Genomic DNA, 18,379 nt, shown 5'->3' with positions numbered 1-18,379 from the left:
CATCACAATGGAGAGTGAAATACACTTTGATTAAATAAGGATGAAACACTTACTACAATATTACAAAACCTATTCTTATCGACAGTAAGTCTTTCCCACTCTGAACATATAAGAAAATCAAAGTTCTCGTTTTTTTATTATATGTGGTATCCAACCAGTCAGATCGACTAATCCATATAGAGGACTTTCATTCCGCGTAGTCCTTGAAGGTTTGGAAACTTTTTTGGTCCCAGACATCATCGAACTCGAGACCCCAAATCAAAGTTCTCGTAAGACTGCCATATGAATAATTAGATATATTGTTTGTTTTGTCCACCTTTATAGTGACTTATGAGATGCTCATAACAACCAATTCATAAACAAACAAGACAGGCCCTTTCTTGTCAAATACAAAAAAGTCCACCACAACAAATCAATCTCAAATCAAAATATCATGTTTGGCTCTCTCTCTAAGATAATGACATAATCCCTGCCCATTGGCATATATTTGCGTCCACAATATTCTATGGAATAAAAACCATTTACATATTCTTTTATTATGGCAAGTCAATCCAAAATATCGAGTAGTTTCTAACATACTTGCATACAATTCATAAGATTCCAAGTTAGTAATTCCACCATGAATTAATATGTCCTTCATTCATTGGTCATGTATCATTTAAAAATCTTCTAGCAAACAACATCACTTTCATGTAATATTCCGAGTAATGTTGCAAGGCAGAGAATAATCATAATTGTTGATATATCTTATCCCATGACATACTTTTTCATTTGATTTAGTTTTGTAAAAATGTTTTTCAATTCTTAAATTCTGAAAATATTTGAATTGATTAGGTAACTTAGTTTTACAATTTGTTTTTTGAAAAGCATATTCTATTTATGAGTTTTCAAAATAAAGAAAAGTGGTATCTTTTCTAATAATGACAAATTTATAATATTTTAAATTTTAAATTATTTTTTTATATATGATTAACCATATTGTTGTATGAAAACATGTGTTAAAATTGCAAATAAATTGATAAATAATATTTCTAATTTTTTATATTATATTATTTTTACATTTTTATTAATCTTTATAATATATATATATATATATATATATATATATATATATATATATATATATATATATATATATATATATATATATATATATTATATTTTATTTATATTAGTTTGATATATTTTTTGTGTTAGTATGATTATTATATTTTATAAAAAATGTTTACAGTTTCAAACCAAAAACAATAAGAGTAATGCTATTTAAATTTTTAAAAAAAAACTAATAAAATACACCATCGTAGAAAATATACAAAAAAAAAAAATTCATTTTCTACCTATTAATGAAATGGAAATACAAATTAAAAAATTTGACATATTTGTATCTGTTGAATACTTTTTAAATATTGAAATGTTATGCATTTTTATTAAATGAACAATGACATTAAACTCATATTTATTTGATAATTATAAATATAGTGTGTTTGCTAAATTGTCATAATATGGATATAAATATAAAGATGATTATTATAAAATATAGTGAATTAGATGTTAGTATGATTATTATAATAACCATCCACATATATAAATATAATTGATTTGAAAAATACTTTACAATAAAATTTAATATGATAAGTATTATATTTTAAATTTAAACAGTAAACTCAGCTATAAATAGGGAGGTGCCTTGTCATTGTAATATATATGAGAAATTGAGACTTGCAAATAAAAGCAAAGAATTACTATACAGATCAACACAGATTCTTCTTCCTTTCTCCCTATCTAAATACCTTAATTTCTAGTTTTCTTTTCTTATCAAATCTTTATGTAGCAGAATCATTTTGCAACTAAGGTGTGGATGATTCAACCGAATGAAGAGTGAAGAACAAAAAGGGTGATTAGTCAGAAAGATTGATTTTTGTTCATCAAGATTGATTTAGATTATCTCCTGTAGGCTGCATGGGACATCCTAAAGAGATCGTTTGGAGGTGCAGAGAAGGTGAAAGAGAGGAGGTTACAAGCTCACAAAAGAAAGTATGAATTTCTTCAGATGGAAGAAATTGAAAGTGTAGCTGGTTTCTTCACTAGGGTTATGAAAACAAGTGAATAAAATCAAGATGTGTGGATAAGTGTTGACATCAAGATCAATTGTTGCAAAGATCTTGTGATTATTGGCTCCAAAACTAGATCATGTGGTAGTAGCCATAGAAGAATCGAAAGATTTTTCAAGTGTGACAAAGGAAGAGCTTCAATTGACGCTTGAATCTCATGAACAAAGAATGACTTAAGGATCTGCAAGCAAGGAAAAAAGTGATATAGCTCTGTAGGCGTAATTAGGAAAAGAAAACCAAGTTAAATGAGAATGGATTGGAAACAAAGGGAGAAAAAGTTACAACAATTCTATTGTAGAGGTAACCAACAAGACAGAAACCGGTATAACCATGGAAAACCCTTAAACCAGAGCAACTAGAGAAGTGGGTAGTAGGTAGAGGAAGATGTGGTAGAAGAAAACCTGATAAGAGTTACACTTATCAAAATTATGGTCACTATTCTAGTGATTGTACTGAACACAAAAGAAATCAAGAAATTTATGCAAGGCTTGCAAAATACGAAGAAGATGAAATATTGTTGATGGTCACAATGAGAGAATAAGAAATATTTAAGGACCAGTGGTAACGAATAGAAGGAAAGATTAGTAATTTCCAATGTATTATACATACCAGATATGAAAAGTAATTTGCTTAACATAGGGAAATTAATCGAGAAAAATTACAAATTATTAATCGAAGATAAGATTATGAGAGTTCTCAAATCAAGTGGTAGATTAACTTGAAGGTGTAACACCCTTCTAAACCCCGCGACAATTTTTAAACAATTATATCAGAGTAAAACATAAACACAAGGGTGCCACAATTATTTAAAATAAATAAACCAATCATGGTCAAGTCATGCTTCATTAGGAAACGGTTCACCAAATCATAATCATGTTTATCACAGCGGAATAAGAAACATCATCAAATACATCCAATGGAATCATAATCCAACACCAAATAGAATAGATTAATTTCATAAAAACTCTATAACTATCGTTCCCCAGTGTTACAGATCAAAGCATGACCGACACGACCCAACATAAACGGATAAACTCTATGAGTCATCCTCACCAAGTACTAATGTCGCTACTCCTCAATCTGAAAATGACAACATGTAAGGGTGAGTCTCATTCTCAATTAGTAAATATTATGCAATTCATAAGCAACAAGCATCATAATATACTATTCACCCAATTATACATATTCAGATTCACATCTATTATTCATTAATTCACACAATAATAGATTACAACACATACTACAGAAATCCATACAATCATGTTATGACAAGATGCATATGACACAACTGACACTATGCACGTGGTACCAATAAACCGTGGAATCAATCCACCTAACCGATCTACGCCTCATCGAGATACGGTTCACCGACACAATTTCCGCACAATGGGAAATATGTCCACCAACGATCCACTCATCAACTGGATCCATCATCAAATGCATATGAATGAATGAAACACACATATCATACTTAAAACACACCGAATCATGATGAACAACTCATCTCGACACCACATCACTGAATAAGTATGTACATGTTTTCAACATCATTCAAATAGTCATGCATACATCACAACCATAATAACAAATCACAACCAATTCATCATCACATCAAACACATTGTCACACTTATCTCATATGCACACAATGTTCAATTCTCATCAAGTAATTAAATCGAGTTTTTAAATAAATAAAGTCGGCTACTGCCAATATTCATCATTCATCATATAAAACATTTAATTACTTGCACAATGCCCAAAATGGCACTAAGAAATGATTCACGGATCAAAAGATACGTTATTTTGAAGTTTGGAAAAATTCACACACAGCAAGGTTCGCTCAGCGGAGCAAGGCAGAAGCGAAATCCTTCAGACCCCCGCTCAGCGGACCTCAAGCGGCGTCAAACAGAAGCGAACTACGTTGGGACCTCCGCTCAGCGGACCTGCGATTTCAGCAAACCCCAAGTCTGCAACAGACCCTGCGATTTCACATCCTTTTCACCCAAAAACGATTCCAGACATCACATACAGGCATATAATCATCATACATTCAATTATACACTATAAAACATCATCCAAACTCATTATTAACCAAATAGTTCACACAATTATCATCAATTCAATCCAATTATAACACCCTAACCTAACAATCCCAATATCTAATTGAACCAAACCATACATCAATCTACCTATCACCTAAGACCACATAAGAGATACTAAAAGGAAGAGTCCTCCCTTACCTCGATGAATTTCTTGAATGCTCTCCTTCTGGGTTCACGTTCTTGCCTCTTTCTCTTCTCTTGCTCTTTTCACGTGTTCTTCCTTTCTCCCCAAATGGTTCCTTTTTCTTATTTTATGAAAAATAAAATAAAATAAATTAACCACAACTTAGTAAAAGGCCTAACTAATTAGCACCCCTCTTTTACTATCACCACACCATAAGCCCAATAACTCTTACTCCATCATTTTCCAATTAAATCTAATTAAAATTCTAAAATTCCAATTATTTAATTTAAATCCAATTAAATCAATAAACTGAAATTATGGGTGTTACAGAAGGAACCTATGTCTCAGAACATAAATTTCAAGATTGAACTCAATGTGATGGAGCACAAGTGTCTGGAAACTGCAGTTAGCAAGGATGGATGGATATGGCTCTACAAACTTGACCATCTCAACTTTAAATACATCAGAGATCTAAAGAGAAGGCACATGGTTTCAAGTTTACTAGAAATTGACATTTCAAATGAAGTGTGTGAAGAATGTGTTCAGGAAAATCATCACAAGAATAGCTTCAAAAAAGATGCAGGAAGCAAGTCGAAGGCAATCCCTAAATTGATATACATTGATGTGTGAGGTCTTATCCAGGTAGATTTGATTGGAGGTAACAAATACTTTGTCATATTCATAGATTATTTTAGTCGAAAACTATGGATATATTTAATCCAAAAAAAATTGATCTGCTTAAGGTGTTCAAGAGTTTATTATTATTATTATTATTATTATTATTATTATTATTATTATTATTATTATTATTATTATTATTATTATTATTATTATTATTATTATTATTATTATTATTATTATTTGTTATTATATGTAACTATATATACTAAAATATATATTTTTTTCTTTAAAATAATATTTAAGGTAGAGATTCAAATCAATCCCAATACAAAGGGTCATATATTTAGTGCTTTTCTAAATATGCCATGTGCATTAGTCAAAAACGAGAATATTGAATGTTCAAAACAAGAAAAAAATTGATATATATATATATATATATATATATATATATATATATATATATATATATATATATATATATATATATATATATATATATATATATTAAGAGGAGAAACATAATGCACATATATTCTCTTTTTTATTTTACCAAAATTTATTCATTCCTACAAATGAGTTTAAGCAAGTTTAAAAATTTGATCTCAGTTTTCAACTTCATTATATTGTTACTATGTTGTTCTTCATTACATTTAGTTCTTGTTGTTGCAACAAGCAACACCACATCATCACCATCATCATCACAACAACTCATGAAAGACAATGAAACTCTAAGCTCAAATAATGGAAATTTCACGTTAGGTTTCTTCACCCCTCAAAACTCCACTAATCGCTATGTAGGAATTTGGTGCAAAACTCAAGACTTTGTTGTATGGGTTGCTAACAGAAACCAACCATTGGTCAATGATTCTTCTGGAGTTCTTACAATATCAAATGATGATGGCAATCTTGTTGTATTGAATGGACAAAAACATGCTATTTGGTCATCAAGTTTGACCAATGTTACATCAAAAACCAATTCTAGTTTCACACTTTCAGATTATGGAAGCCTTGTTTTGTCTGAAACAACAACAGGAGTTAAATTATGGGAGAGTTTTCAACAGCCTTCAAATGCATTATTACAAACTATGAAGTTTACAAGTAACATGACCCTCACATCATGGAAAACCCTTTCTGATCCATCAAACGGAAGCTTCTCCATCGGTATCAAACTGTTGAATATTCCAGAAGTTTTCATTTGGAATGGAACTAGGCCGTACTGGCGAAGCGGTCCATGGAATAATCAAATCTTTATAGGGATACAAGACATGGCAACTCTTTTTATTTTTAACGGTTTTAAGTTTGAGAAAGACAGTAGTAAGAGTGGAACCGTTGTTTTGTCTTTCGAAGCAGAAGACTACGGACTCTTGATCTATGCCTTGAATCCGCAAGGTGAACTGCATGAAAACTCATGGAGTGATGAGGAAGAGAAATGGAACGATACATGGACTACTCATAGATCAGATTGTGATGTTTATGGTTTCTGCGGTCCATTTGGAATTTGTAATTCAGAAGGGTTGCCAATTTGTAGCTGTTTGGAAGGGTTTGAAGCAAGAAACCTTCAAGAGTGGAATCAAAAATATTGGACTAATGGATGTGTTAGGAAGAAACTTTTACAGTGTGAAGAAGCCAAAAATCAAAGCAGCAGTAGTTCACGTGGTAATGAAACCGATAGTTTTTTGCATTTGAGGACGGTAAAAGTACCCGATTTTGCAGAATTGTCATCTAATGAACAAGATGAATGCAAAAACCAGTGTTTGATGAATTGCTCTTGTACTGCATATACGTACGTGGCTAGTATTGGTTGTATGTCTTGGAATGGAAATCTAATTGATATACAACAATTTCAATCCAGAGGAACTGATCTATACATTCGCGTACCCTATGTCGAACTTCAAGTATCAGGTAATATTAGTTGTTATGTTACTTAGTATATTCTCCTTTATCAGACCTTATTGTTTTAACTTTTTTATCGATCCCTTATTACAGATAAAGGGCATAAACGAACAATCATCATTGCAGTTTCAGTTTCGATAGGAGTTATCATCATTGTTGCGTATTTCATTTGGATAAAGGCTTTGAAACCAGGTAAGTATCATTGATGTGGAATATGGAATAACACATGTTTGATTTTTGCCACTCCTGCTAAACTGTGATACTTGAATGATTCAGAGAGAAAAAAGAAGCATCATAGGATTTTTCATTTCCACAAAATCGAAAAACCAGAGGAACACTCAAGTGAAAATGTAATTGGTGAATTGTCACAAGCTAAGCTACAAGAGCTATTGCTGTTTAATTTTGAAAAGCTTGCAACTGCTACGAATAACTTTCATTCATCGAATAAACTTGGACAAGGAGGTTTTGGACCTGTATACAAGGTATGTAAAATCGAGAGAAGTTCATGTTGTTTGAAGTCATTAGTTGCTTAAAAGTTTTTATGTATTCTATCATATGGAATACTGCAAGATGATGGTAAAGAAATAGCAGTTAAGAGACTTTCAAGATCATCCGGACAAGGGTTAGAAGAATTCATGAATGAAGTAGTAGTGATTTCTAAGCTTCAACATCGCAATCTTGTAAGACTTTTAGGCTGTTGAATCAAAAGAAATGAAAAGATGTTGATGTATGAGTTCATGACAAATGGAAGTTTGGATGCATATATTTTCGGTTAGTTCTTTTGAAACATTTCGTAATTTACTTCATTAATCGTGAATAATTTTATTTTACAAACGAATTCACAATATTTTCACCTCTAGTGAGTTTTCTTGAAAGTTTTTAACATAAGTTTTTAACAATAGATTCTAGCCAGAAGATTTTGATCCATCTTCAGATAAGTTCTATATGTTGTCATGGTTTTAATTTGTATAGATCCTTCAAGAAATAAACTCTTGGATTGGGAGAAGCGATTCAACATAATTGAAGGAATCGCTCGTGGACTACTCTACCTACATAGAGATTCCAGGCTAAAAATCATACATAGAGATTTGAAGGCAAGTAATATCTTACTAGATGAGGAAATGAATCCAAAAATATCGGACTTTGGTATGGCCAGAATCTTTGGAGTGAGTGAAGATCATGCCAACACACAAAGGATTGTCGGAACATAGTAAGTTTACCTTCTTGTTTATCTGTCATTATACATCAACTGTTAGAATAATGATCCCACTTTAAGAGAATAATCATCCGAAAAACACAAACAATGAGTACACAATGCTTGATAACGAAGTTTAACCAATTGTGTATGTGTCTCCGACTGAAGACCGCTTCCAGTCCATTTATATTATTTCAAGCTTAGCGTTTACATTGTACAACCAACTAGTATTTAAATACTACCGTTCATATTACAACATTAACCACAATCGAGTCAATTTTGATATTTCAATGCAGCGGTTATATGGCTCCAGAATATGCAATGCAAGGAGTATTTTCAGATAAATCAGACGTGTTCAGCTTTGGAGTTTTGCTGATAGAGATTGTTTGTGGAAGATGAAACTCAAGCTTTTATGAACATGAAAATTCTCTGACTCTCTTTGGATTTGTAAGTATCTACTAATAGATATACATACTAGTATTGAAATCATATTAAAACTAACTTCAATTTGACATTTGCTATTGATTTTAGGCATGGACTCAATGGAGGGAAGGCAATATTTTATGTTTAATAGAACCAGAAATATATGATGATAATCATCATAAGGATATTTTGAGGTGCATACATATAGGACTTCTATGTGTACAAGAATCCGCTGTTGACAGGCCTACTATGGCTACTGTGATTTCTATGCTTAACAGTGAAATAATGGAACTTCCTCCTGCAAGACAACCTGCATTCCTACTGATGCAGAATATGATGAATACAGTGTGTTCTGAGGAAATAAATGAAGTTTACTCCAATAATGCTGTGACTGTTACAGATCTTCATGGAAGATAGAACATTGAAGCTTTGTGTAATGGACTCATTACCAATTATTGAACTTTGTATATTCATATTTTTTTTTTGGTCAAGTCTTGAACTTTGTATATTTGCAATAGGCATATAGTATAATTACTTTATTCATGTTGTTCTTTATATACATTTAAAATCATTCTCACTGCAATTGGAATCTTCTAACAGAATATAGAAAATGAAAAAAATAAATAAACGAGAATATCGAATATTTGTCCAATACTCTCACATCAATGCCACTACATTATATCGTGGGAGTCGAAGTTGTCCAGGAGATGGCCACGCGCTATCAATACACTTAATTAGGGTCCAATGATGTCGGAAGACAGATAGATATGTTAATCAGGAATTGATATTATACTTTAAATTATTTACTTCCAGTAATAGGTTAGATAAATTAGCCAATATATGGAATGTAATAGAGAAAGGCATTAAACCTGTATATCCTTGTTATTTTGGCTGAAAAGCAACACTCCACTGGATTGCTCTGGAAATCTTATTTCTCGTTCGTATTTGTCTCGAATTCCTTTCTTCATATTGAAAGCCTTTGGTTGATGTCTCTGTGATTTCTTCATGGTTGCTGCTTTGGGATCTTGAATCCATGGTGATTTGCGATTCTGTTTCGGCATTCTCGGCAATTGCAGATTGTGCTTTTGCAATTCTGTTTAGGTTTTTCGGGCGATTGTATTTAGTGATCGTGGTTCTCGGAGATTTTATTAGGTGTTGGACCAATCATGGTTATTCGCGGTTTTATTGTTCGGGGTTTTGGCATGCTCGTGACTGGTTTTTTTTAGGTTTTTTTACTAGTTATTTAATAATTTAAAAAAAAAAAAAAAAGAAGAAAGAGAGTATTCACTGCACTGCACTTGTGTTATTATATCAAGTAAACGAGAGAGAGGCATCTTCTACACGTGCAAATTTGATATTCACTTTAGAGTTAAACTAGTGGGATATTCGGACTTCCGCACGGTACTGATATGGGATGGACCGGTTAGATAAGGTTTATTGTTTGCCACAAAGAAAAGGTATAAAATATCTGTAAAAAGATAATTGTATAAGTTTCAAAGTATTTTTTTTTTTTTTTTTGGAGAAGCAAAATAGAATAAATAGAGAAGAATCTCACTAGCACAAGTCATACTAGGAGAATAGCAGAGTCAATACAACAATATATATGCAACAGAGGTAATTACAGAACCCCACAGCCTGCCACTGCCACTTCTATGATACACCGTCTACCTACATAGTAAGAAAAACAGCCCCGAATACTACAAATACTAGAAATAGCAGCATTCCACACAGGTTATACTCGTAGTAACAAAATAATAGACATCTTTTATATCAGCCCCTGTCAAAAATTGATACGAAACCGCTCCAACCAAGGCTTTGTATATTTGTAGCAGCGAGTCGAAATTAAATGACCGACTGAATTCAGCTCCACAGTACTAGAGAGAGAACTCAGTTCCATATTCCAAAATTTCAGGAGAGTCAAATTAATATTGAGGCATGGTGCACCAGAATTCTCTCTAGAAACATAAGCCTGAAATCCAAATCTGACCAGCATTCTCAAAAGTCTGTACATAACCATACGCAACACTGCAATATTAAAAACTTCCTACGCAATATAATACTCTGAACTACACCAGAATGAAAGCTCTGCTTATGAGTCTATATGCTGCTGTAGACTGCTGAGCAGGCTGCAAGACAGTCATCCTTCATGAGTACCCATAGTGATTTAATCGCGGCAGCCAAGAACAGCTCTAGGATTTGGATACCATAGGGTACAATTGTGGTGTATGCTACTTGATTTGATTTTCAACCAATTCCAAGACCATCGTTTCACATCTTCGACCATATTGATCAAATTGATATCCTTGTTTCTGAATATCTTCTCGTTTCTTGACCTCCAAATGCACCAAATGCAAGCGAACCAAATCACCCTAACCCTTTCAGTGAATGCTCTTCCGCTACCAATGAGTCCTTCAAATTGATGAAGATGATATATCCCCTCATTATGCAATGCTGTTGAAATTGATGAAGATGATATATCCCCTTTAAGTTTCAAAGTATTATTAAAAGAAAAAAAATTGCAAGATAATTGTTTAAGTTTCTAAAATATTAAGAAAAACTATTAAACACAAAATTTATAAAAAATCAATTGTGAAAAATAAAAAGAAAAATATTTTTTTTTTAAGATTGACTGAGTTGTAATAATAAAAGGATTTATAAAGTTTATTAAATTAGACGAATAAATATTTAAAATTAAAATTAGTTGAAAATCAGTAAATTTTACATAAAAGCCCAAAAAAATAATGATATAAAAGAATTAAGTTTAATGTTGTATTTATTAAAATTTGGACTATGGTTTAAAATATAAAAAAAGAAGTTTAAAATCCGTGCGTTTGCACGAATACTAGTATGATTACTCGTGTGTTCACACTGTAATGGCGTGTTACCGGTGCGTTCACACTGGTACAAGTGTGTTACCCGTGAGTTCGCACTGGTACGGATGTGCAAAATATATCATCATAAAATGTATTTCTCAATACTGGTTACCTGTGCGGCCATACGGTACTGATGTGTTACTCGTGTGTCCACACGGGTTCTGGTGTGGTTTGGACCGAGTTTATCAGATACATATAGTATTAAAAAAATGGAATGTATTTCCATATAAAATTGAAATATAGATGTTGCATTGTTTAAAAATAAATAGATTTTTATAGAAAATGATATAAATAAAAAATAAATGTTATCAACATTGTATAGATTCCACTTACTAAATATGTATATAAATTGTAGAATCACTTTATATCAGAAATTAAAAACAAAAACCATAATGACCATTCCTTAACAAAAACAAACTTTTTTTAGGGACCAAAAACAAAAATCCATAATTTATAGGGACCAAATATATATTTAACCCGTGCGTATGCGCGAATTTTGGTATGGTTACCTGTGCATTCGCACAATACTGTTACCCATGCATTTGTATGGGTACTGGTGTGTTATCTGACAGTTCACACATATTCTGATCTGGATACCCGTACATTCGCACAGGTACTAACATGTGCATTCGTACGGGTAATGGTGTGTTATCTGAAAGTTCACACATATTCTGATCTGGATACCCGTACATTCGCACGGGTACTAAATCTAATAAAAATGAAAAAACAAAAAGTAAAAATTATTTAACCAAGAAGATTTATTATTTTTTTTAAAAATAGTTTTATTTATATTTAGAGTAAAAATATAATATGTCAAAAAAATTTAAAGTATCTAGTAAACTATCATAATCTTAAAAAATCAATATATTTAAGATGTAAAATTATGTATTAATAGGCATTTAACTCCTGTAACGTTAGCGAATTTTGGCAAGTGTACTTAATATTTATTTTATTATGAAAATTTTTTAATTGAATTCCATTACATATCTTGAACAGTACACGATCTGTCCATGCTCGTAAAACGTCACAAAATCAGTAAACGTCACAAAATCATACTATAATATATCCAAAAGATGTTAGATTAAATCTTTTCATGTTTGTAACCAAAAAAAAACCTTCTCCTGAAAAAAAAACATGAGGCAATATTGTTGGAATATCTTGAGATATAGTACTAAAAAAATCAAGTTTTTTCTTGTAAAAAGTAGAAACTACAATTAGACAAAGATAATCATTGACGAAAATAGAATCATTCAGGTCAAACTTCTGAATTTCAATACAGGTCGAATGAGTAAAAGATAGCAATATCCAAATGACTTATTAGATAGCAAAATTCGAATTACCAAAATTCGAATTACCAAAAGCCCAACCTGCCCTGCATAAAAACCACCAGAAAAATCTACTTCAAACCAACTAAACCGCACATTCCCCTTTTGCTGCTGCAGCCTACCATATTTGAAATTTGAAATGTTACTAAACACTAAATGTAACATGACTGTTTAATAACATAAAAACCAACTTATGAAAGCTAACATAATTGTTGCATCAAAACTCACATATTAGTATTATGATTATCACAAAATCATCACATTAAACACAAAAACCCTAATCACAAATTGAAAACCCTAAATTTAAACAAATAACCAATTATAAACCTTTCAAACAGTGATTTCCCCGTCCATTTCACTTCACCATAAAGCTTTTTACATTTATCTGCTAGAGTACCTGAAAGTTTAAATGAGAAATCTCAGTAAGCATAACTAATATTACACAAGTAGTCAAAAGAAGTTGGTTCACGCATACGCACCCCACTCGTCGCCGGAAATCCACCAACTACAATCATATCGTTGCTATCCCATTTCGACCACCATCACCACCACAATCATCATCTCAAGCCCGTTTCCACCGTCGGAACACACTTGAAACCAAGATCGTCACTCATATGTTTGCTTTCAACCGTCGAAACACACCTGAAACCAAAAATCGCACCCACACAAATCAAATATCACAGATTTGTAAACGAAAAAACGTTTGGATTAGGGTTTATCAAATATCACAGATTTGAAACCGAAAATGGTTAGGATTAGGGAAAAAATCAAACGTTAAAGAAGGAAGACAAACAAAAAGAGAATGGCGATAAAGAGAAAGAGAAGGAATAGAGAGAAGAGGGAAGAGAAATGAATGAGAGATAAGAGGATGGTGGTAAGATAGAAAGAGAAAGCAGACAGTACTAAAAGAAGAAGAAGAAGAAGAAGAAGAAACACGTGAAAGAGAGAGAGTGATGATTTCTATGTCAGAGAATTTTGAATTAAAGTAGGTTACATAGTTTGTATGTAACCAAACAACCCAAAATGACATCATCAATTAATTCCAAGTTAATTATCAAAGACAAAATGCAGTAACTATCTATTTAGAATAGAAATACATGACATCATTAGTTGAAAAAAAGTAAATTTAAGACAAAAATTGCCCCCATTTTGGGGAGGTGGCAAAATTAGAAGGAAGGGCATTTGGGTGTTTTCCAAAACAATTGATGTTCTTATATGGTAGATATGTCCTGCAAATTTGAGATTCACTTTAGAGGCATATTTAACATGGCAATCTTCAATTTTAACATGGCAAATTGTGAGGGTTTTAAATCCCTTTTAAGTAACTTAAAAACCCCAAAGTGAATCCAAATCCTACTCTAATAGAATCAGACTCTTATACCATCTACATATCTACATGACACTTCAAACCATGATACAATACAATTATCAACATTTGAAAGCATCAACAAAACCAATACTTGATTAATTTAACTAATAAGAAATAGAAAAAGAAATAAATTAATTAAGTCTAAAGTCTTAGTTTAATTTGAATGTTATAAAAAAAAAACATACGAAATCACATTTTAGAAATTTTAAGTTAGGAATCTACTCAATGAGCAAGTATTTAGAACCCGTGCAGTGCATGGATGAGATTCATGCACGGTACCATCCTGGATAAATATACTTAACCAAGCTTAATGAAATCAATATTATGAAAGAATTAACAGAAGAGGAGTAAATTGGAAAAATAAGCAAAAGGTTGAGATTTTTGCATCTAAACCATGATGAATAATTAGTTTATCATTTCATAATTCTAATGAGTTTACGCTTTGTAAGTTATTGGGTGCGTTTGATTTGCTAAAAAATAAGGGACTGGCCAGTACAACTCTAGTTTTCCTGCGTTTCATTTAAAATTTGTTTACGATACAGGACAAAACTCAAGATTAAGGACTCGACAAAAACTCAAATTTTTGTCCCTCACTAAACCATGAGACAACTGTTTGTCCATGATACAAGTTATTTAAAATACGGAAATACCCTTTATTTTCTACTAAAAATATACATTCTCTCTCCTTCTCTATTAATATTTACAATATGAAAATACTTTTTTGTCCCTAGTATAAATTATTTAAAAGACAAAAATACCCTTTTATTTTCTACTGATACAAGGTTTTTTTGTTTGACAAATTCAAACTTAACGCATATCATTAATCTAAAGATGTTCAATACAAGGAGGTATCAAATGAAAAATACTACGTCTAGATCAAGAATTAGCCCCCTTTACTAAACAGTGGGCAACCGAATTCGCTTGACTTTTAATAAACATTACCTCAAAGTTAGGATAAGATAGCAATAAGGATTGTAAAGCAGAAATAATTAGGCTAAACTCGGATCTACCCGCGTGCTTTGATCGAAGAGCTTGAACAACCATTTGGGAGTCACTTTCAAAGATGACATGCCGAAGATTCAAAGTTATAGCTCATTGAATTGCTTCTTTAAGGGCAAGGGCTTCCGCTTCTAAGATAGAGTGAGTACCCATATCTCAAGCCACACCTGCATATATAAAGCGACCAAGGTTATCACGAACACATCATCCTCTATTAGTAGTACCTTTTTGAGAATTGAAACCTGCATCGACATTACACTTGAACCACCCAACATCAGGAGCTTCCCATCACGTAGAAATTTGGGTAGGATTATACGCAATTTGATCCCGTTGAGCCTCAAACCAAGCCTGCCAGTTACTTAGAGCCAACAATCTAAGAGTTGTGGCCTCATCATTCTCATTATTCCATAATTTATTATTAAAATTCCTCCATAGCCCATCTAACATAACAACTACTCTCCCAGCATCCTCCTATCCTCCCAACTACAAATATAAAAAATAAGAGCTTTAGCATCAACAAAGGAAACTAAACGGGATTCAATCACTGAGTACAAACCTGCTGCCCGCCAACAACGGTTAGTAGCATTACATCCAAACAACACATGCCAATCATCTTCAATATTAGCTTCACAAAACTGGCACCCTGACGGGCACTGAACGTGAAATTGTTGGAGCCTTAGCCTGGTCGGTAAACAACCTCTACAGATCCTCCATACAAAAATACCATTTTATTTTCAACTAAAAATATATATTCACTATATCATTCTCCTCTATTAATATTTACAATGTGAAAAATATTCTTTTGTCCCTATTACAAATTATTTAAAAGACCAAAATACCCTTTTTTATACTGGCAGAAGTTATTTAAAATAGATAAATACATTTTTATTTTGTACTAAAAATATATATTCTCTCTCTCATTCTCCTCTATTAATATTTACTATGTTATATATATATATGTGTGTGTGTGTGTGTGTGTGTGTGTGTGTGTGTGTGTGTGTGTGTGTGTGTGTGTGTGTGTGTGTGTGTGTGTGTGTGTGTGTGTGTGTGTGTGTGTGTGTGTGTGTGTGTGTGTGTGTGTGTGTGTGTGTGTGTGTGTGTGTGTGTGTGTGTGTGTGTGTGTGTGTGTGTGTGTGTGTGTGTGTGTGTGTGTGTGTGTGTGTGTGTGTGTGTGTGTGTGTGTGTGTGTGTGTGTGTGTGTGTGTGTGTGTGTGTGTGTGTGTGTGTGTGTGTGTGTGTGTGTGTGTGTGTGTGTGTGTGTGTGTGTGTGTGTGTGTGTGTGTGTGTGTGTGTGTGTGTTAATAAATGTAATTTTATTTTATTTGTCCTGTCCATTGTCTATCAAATATCGTACATGACAAAAATTTGTCCAATACTTTAAAGGTCTGTATTATAATGTTCTGTCCAGTACTTACTATTTTGCTAATCAAACGCACCCATTGTGTCAATAACTATACATCCTAAATTATCACCAATCACCAAAAATGAAATTACAGGCACACTAAAGTTAGTTTTAGATGGCCCATCTACTATCTACCAATTACTAATCAATTGACCAAACTACCAATAATGCTCTTTCACTCAAAAAAAATTACACTGCAAAAAGGATATTTTAGTAACTAACAAATTAACACTACAACTTTTCTTCTTTCCAATAACTATTTGACACTTGGCAATTAAAATCCTTTCTTCATTACCAATTATCCTACACGTTTTTACACATACACACTCACTCTCTCTCTCTCTCACTCTCTCTCTCTCTCTCTCTCTCTCTCTCATTTTAAATCACTTTTCCCCATTTTCCCTTGTCTCTCTTTCTCTCCTTCCCACTTCTCTTTTCTCTCTCCTCAAACCCTAAAATGATTTGAACAAAAAAAAGCCATAGACTCCCATCCCAACCGTTGCACAACCAGATAGCGTCGGGACTACCCTATTCTGAACATCGTACTATATCGATGATTTTTGTGATTATCTGGTTGGAAGATGCAAGGCAACATGCAAATGCGAAGATGCCGTCGCATAAAAATGAAGATGATAGTATTGGTTCCTCAATAACATCTTCTTGTAGCACATGATGCACAACATATAAATGGACTTCCCCATTCAACTAAGCTATTGTATGTATCCTCCTAGTTCCTTTGTCATCTTTCAACTCAACTATGCTATTACACTCCATTTGGTCACGATACCAAAGACTCTATATACTTGGATAACATAACTCTTTTAACCCATATAATACCTCAAAATAACTCCAATAATCAAGATCCACATCCTAGGTTTCCTCTAAGCCATTATACCCTAATTTTGTGACCTCCGAAAACTCACTCACGTGATGAACAATGCACACAAAGCGACTATCCATGACCTAGAAACGAAATATGAAAAACCCTAAATGAGAAATACAGTTAAGGGTTATAAAACTATAAACAGTTTGCATTAGTCATACCTTAAAAGAGATGATGGAAGATCTTCGTGTTCCATAAACCCTAAAGATGAAGATGACTGAAATATTATTATACCTCTGCGCAAGAAGATGAAGTTAGATGATTGTTTCGCGAATGATGATGAAGATGGATGGAAGATAATAAAGCTAGGGTTTTCAATATGGTAAGATGAAAAAAAGAAATAAAAATGAAATATGATGGGTTAAGATGAAACGTTTAGAAGAGAAGTAATTTTTATTCAAAATTGATAATCATAAATCCATGTCACCTAATGATGCTTAGCTGGACTGCTAACATAGCAAACTAACATAAATATATAACTTTTAATAGAAAGGACGACATTGGCTAACAGAAGTACAAATAAGGGACCTAAAAGTAACGTTTATTATATAAGGGACTGAATTGAAACCTGAAATTAAATTAAGGGACCAAAGGATGCATTAAGCCTTATATTTATTTCCCCAAAACTATTTTTTTTGCAAACAAACTTTTTAAAACTAAAATACAAATTTAACAAGAGGTTCTTATAGAGTACTATAGATACATAGGGTGCTAGTATCTTTCCTTTGTATAATCTACCTCCGCACATTTGATCTCTGCATTGTTTTGCTTTTTAGCTTGCTTTTAACTTAGTTTTCCTTATTGCTTATGCATGTTTATTATGGGTTTTGTTTGATCTTTTCTCTTTCCTTGGAAATAATAAAGCTCAATGGTGATTTCTTTATCTTGTGAGTCAAGCTAATCAATAACTTGGTCTTCGATTTTTCACTGCGACACCTATGTTGTGCAACATTTAAGTCAATATGTTTTTAATCCTCTATTGTTTAATTATCAGGCAGCCAATCATGTTCTTCGATACCTCAAATCACTATCGGCCAAAGGACTTTTCTTTCCAGCTTCT

General features: G+C 32.5%; 1 protein-coding gene and 1 pseudogene across 5 annotated transcripts; one reads left to right on the top strand and one right to left on the bottom strand.

Moving 5' to 3' along the window:
• Positions 1-2,490: 2,490 nt before the first annotated feature.
• Positions 2,491-9,695, bottom strand: LOC131609255 (uncharacterized). 5 transcript variants are annotated; one of them, XR_009286037.1, is made up of 4 exons: positions 9,338-9,692; positions 7,961-8,082; positions 4,351-4,457; positions 2,500-3,191 (listed from the first exon to the last, which is right to left on the bottom strand). XR_009286037.1 is itself a non-coding variant. In XM_058880937.1 (3 exons), exons 1-3 carry the CDS (start codon positions 9,527-9,529, stop codon positions 3,161-3,163), a joined length of 330 nt encoding a protein of 109 aa, XP_058736920.1. In that variant the 5' UTR covers positions 9,530-9,692; the 3' UTR covers positions 2,510-3,160. The 5 variants fall into 5 exon arrangements, 1 of the variants encoding a protein (XP_058736920.1); XR_009286038.1 differs by lacking the exon at positions 4,351-4,457 and having other exon boundaries at positions 2,491-3,191; XM_058880937.1 differs by lacking the exon at positions 7,961-8,082 and having other exon boundaries at positions 2,510-3,191.
• On the top strand, positions 5,492-8,981 carry LOC131609256 (G-type lectin S-receptor-like serine/threonine-protein kinase At1g11300; annotated as a pseudogene).
• Positions 9,696-18,379: the final 8,684 nt, after the last annotated feature.

This window comes from Vicia villosa, linkage group LG6 (genome assembly GCF_029867415.1).
Source record: "Vicia villosa cultivar HV-30 ecotype Madison, WI linkage group LG6, Vvil1.0, whole genome shotgun sequence".
Classification (NCBI taxonomy): Eukaryota; Viridiplantae; Streptophyta; class Magnoliopsida; order Fabales; family Fabaceae; genus Vicia; species Vicia villosa.
The sequence above is the reverse complement of the archived record's forward strand: the minus strand, read 5'-3'. Positions and strand labels throughout refer to the sequence as shown.

Bases quoted from the DNA above. Each gene is read 5' to 3' on its own strand.
- LOC131609255 (XM_058880937.1), bottom strand. From the start codon at position 9,529: ATGCCGAAACAGAATCGCAAATCACCATGGATTCAAGATCCCAAAGCA. The intron at 4,458-9,337 runs GTTTAATGCCTT...TCATAAAATAAG, and splicing joins AAAATAACAAGGATATACAG to AAAAAGGAACCATTTGGGGA. The intron at 3,192-4,350 runs GTAAGGGAGGAC...TGTCATTTTCAG, and splicing joins CATTCAAGAAATTCATCGAG to ATTGAGGAGTAGCGACATTA.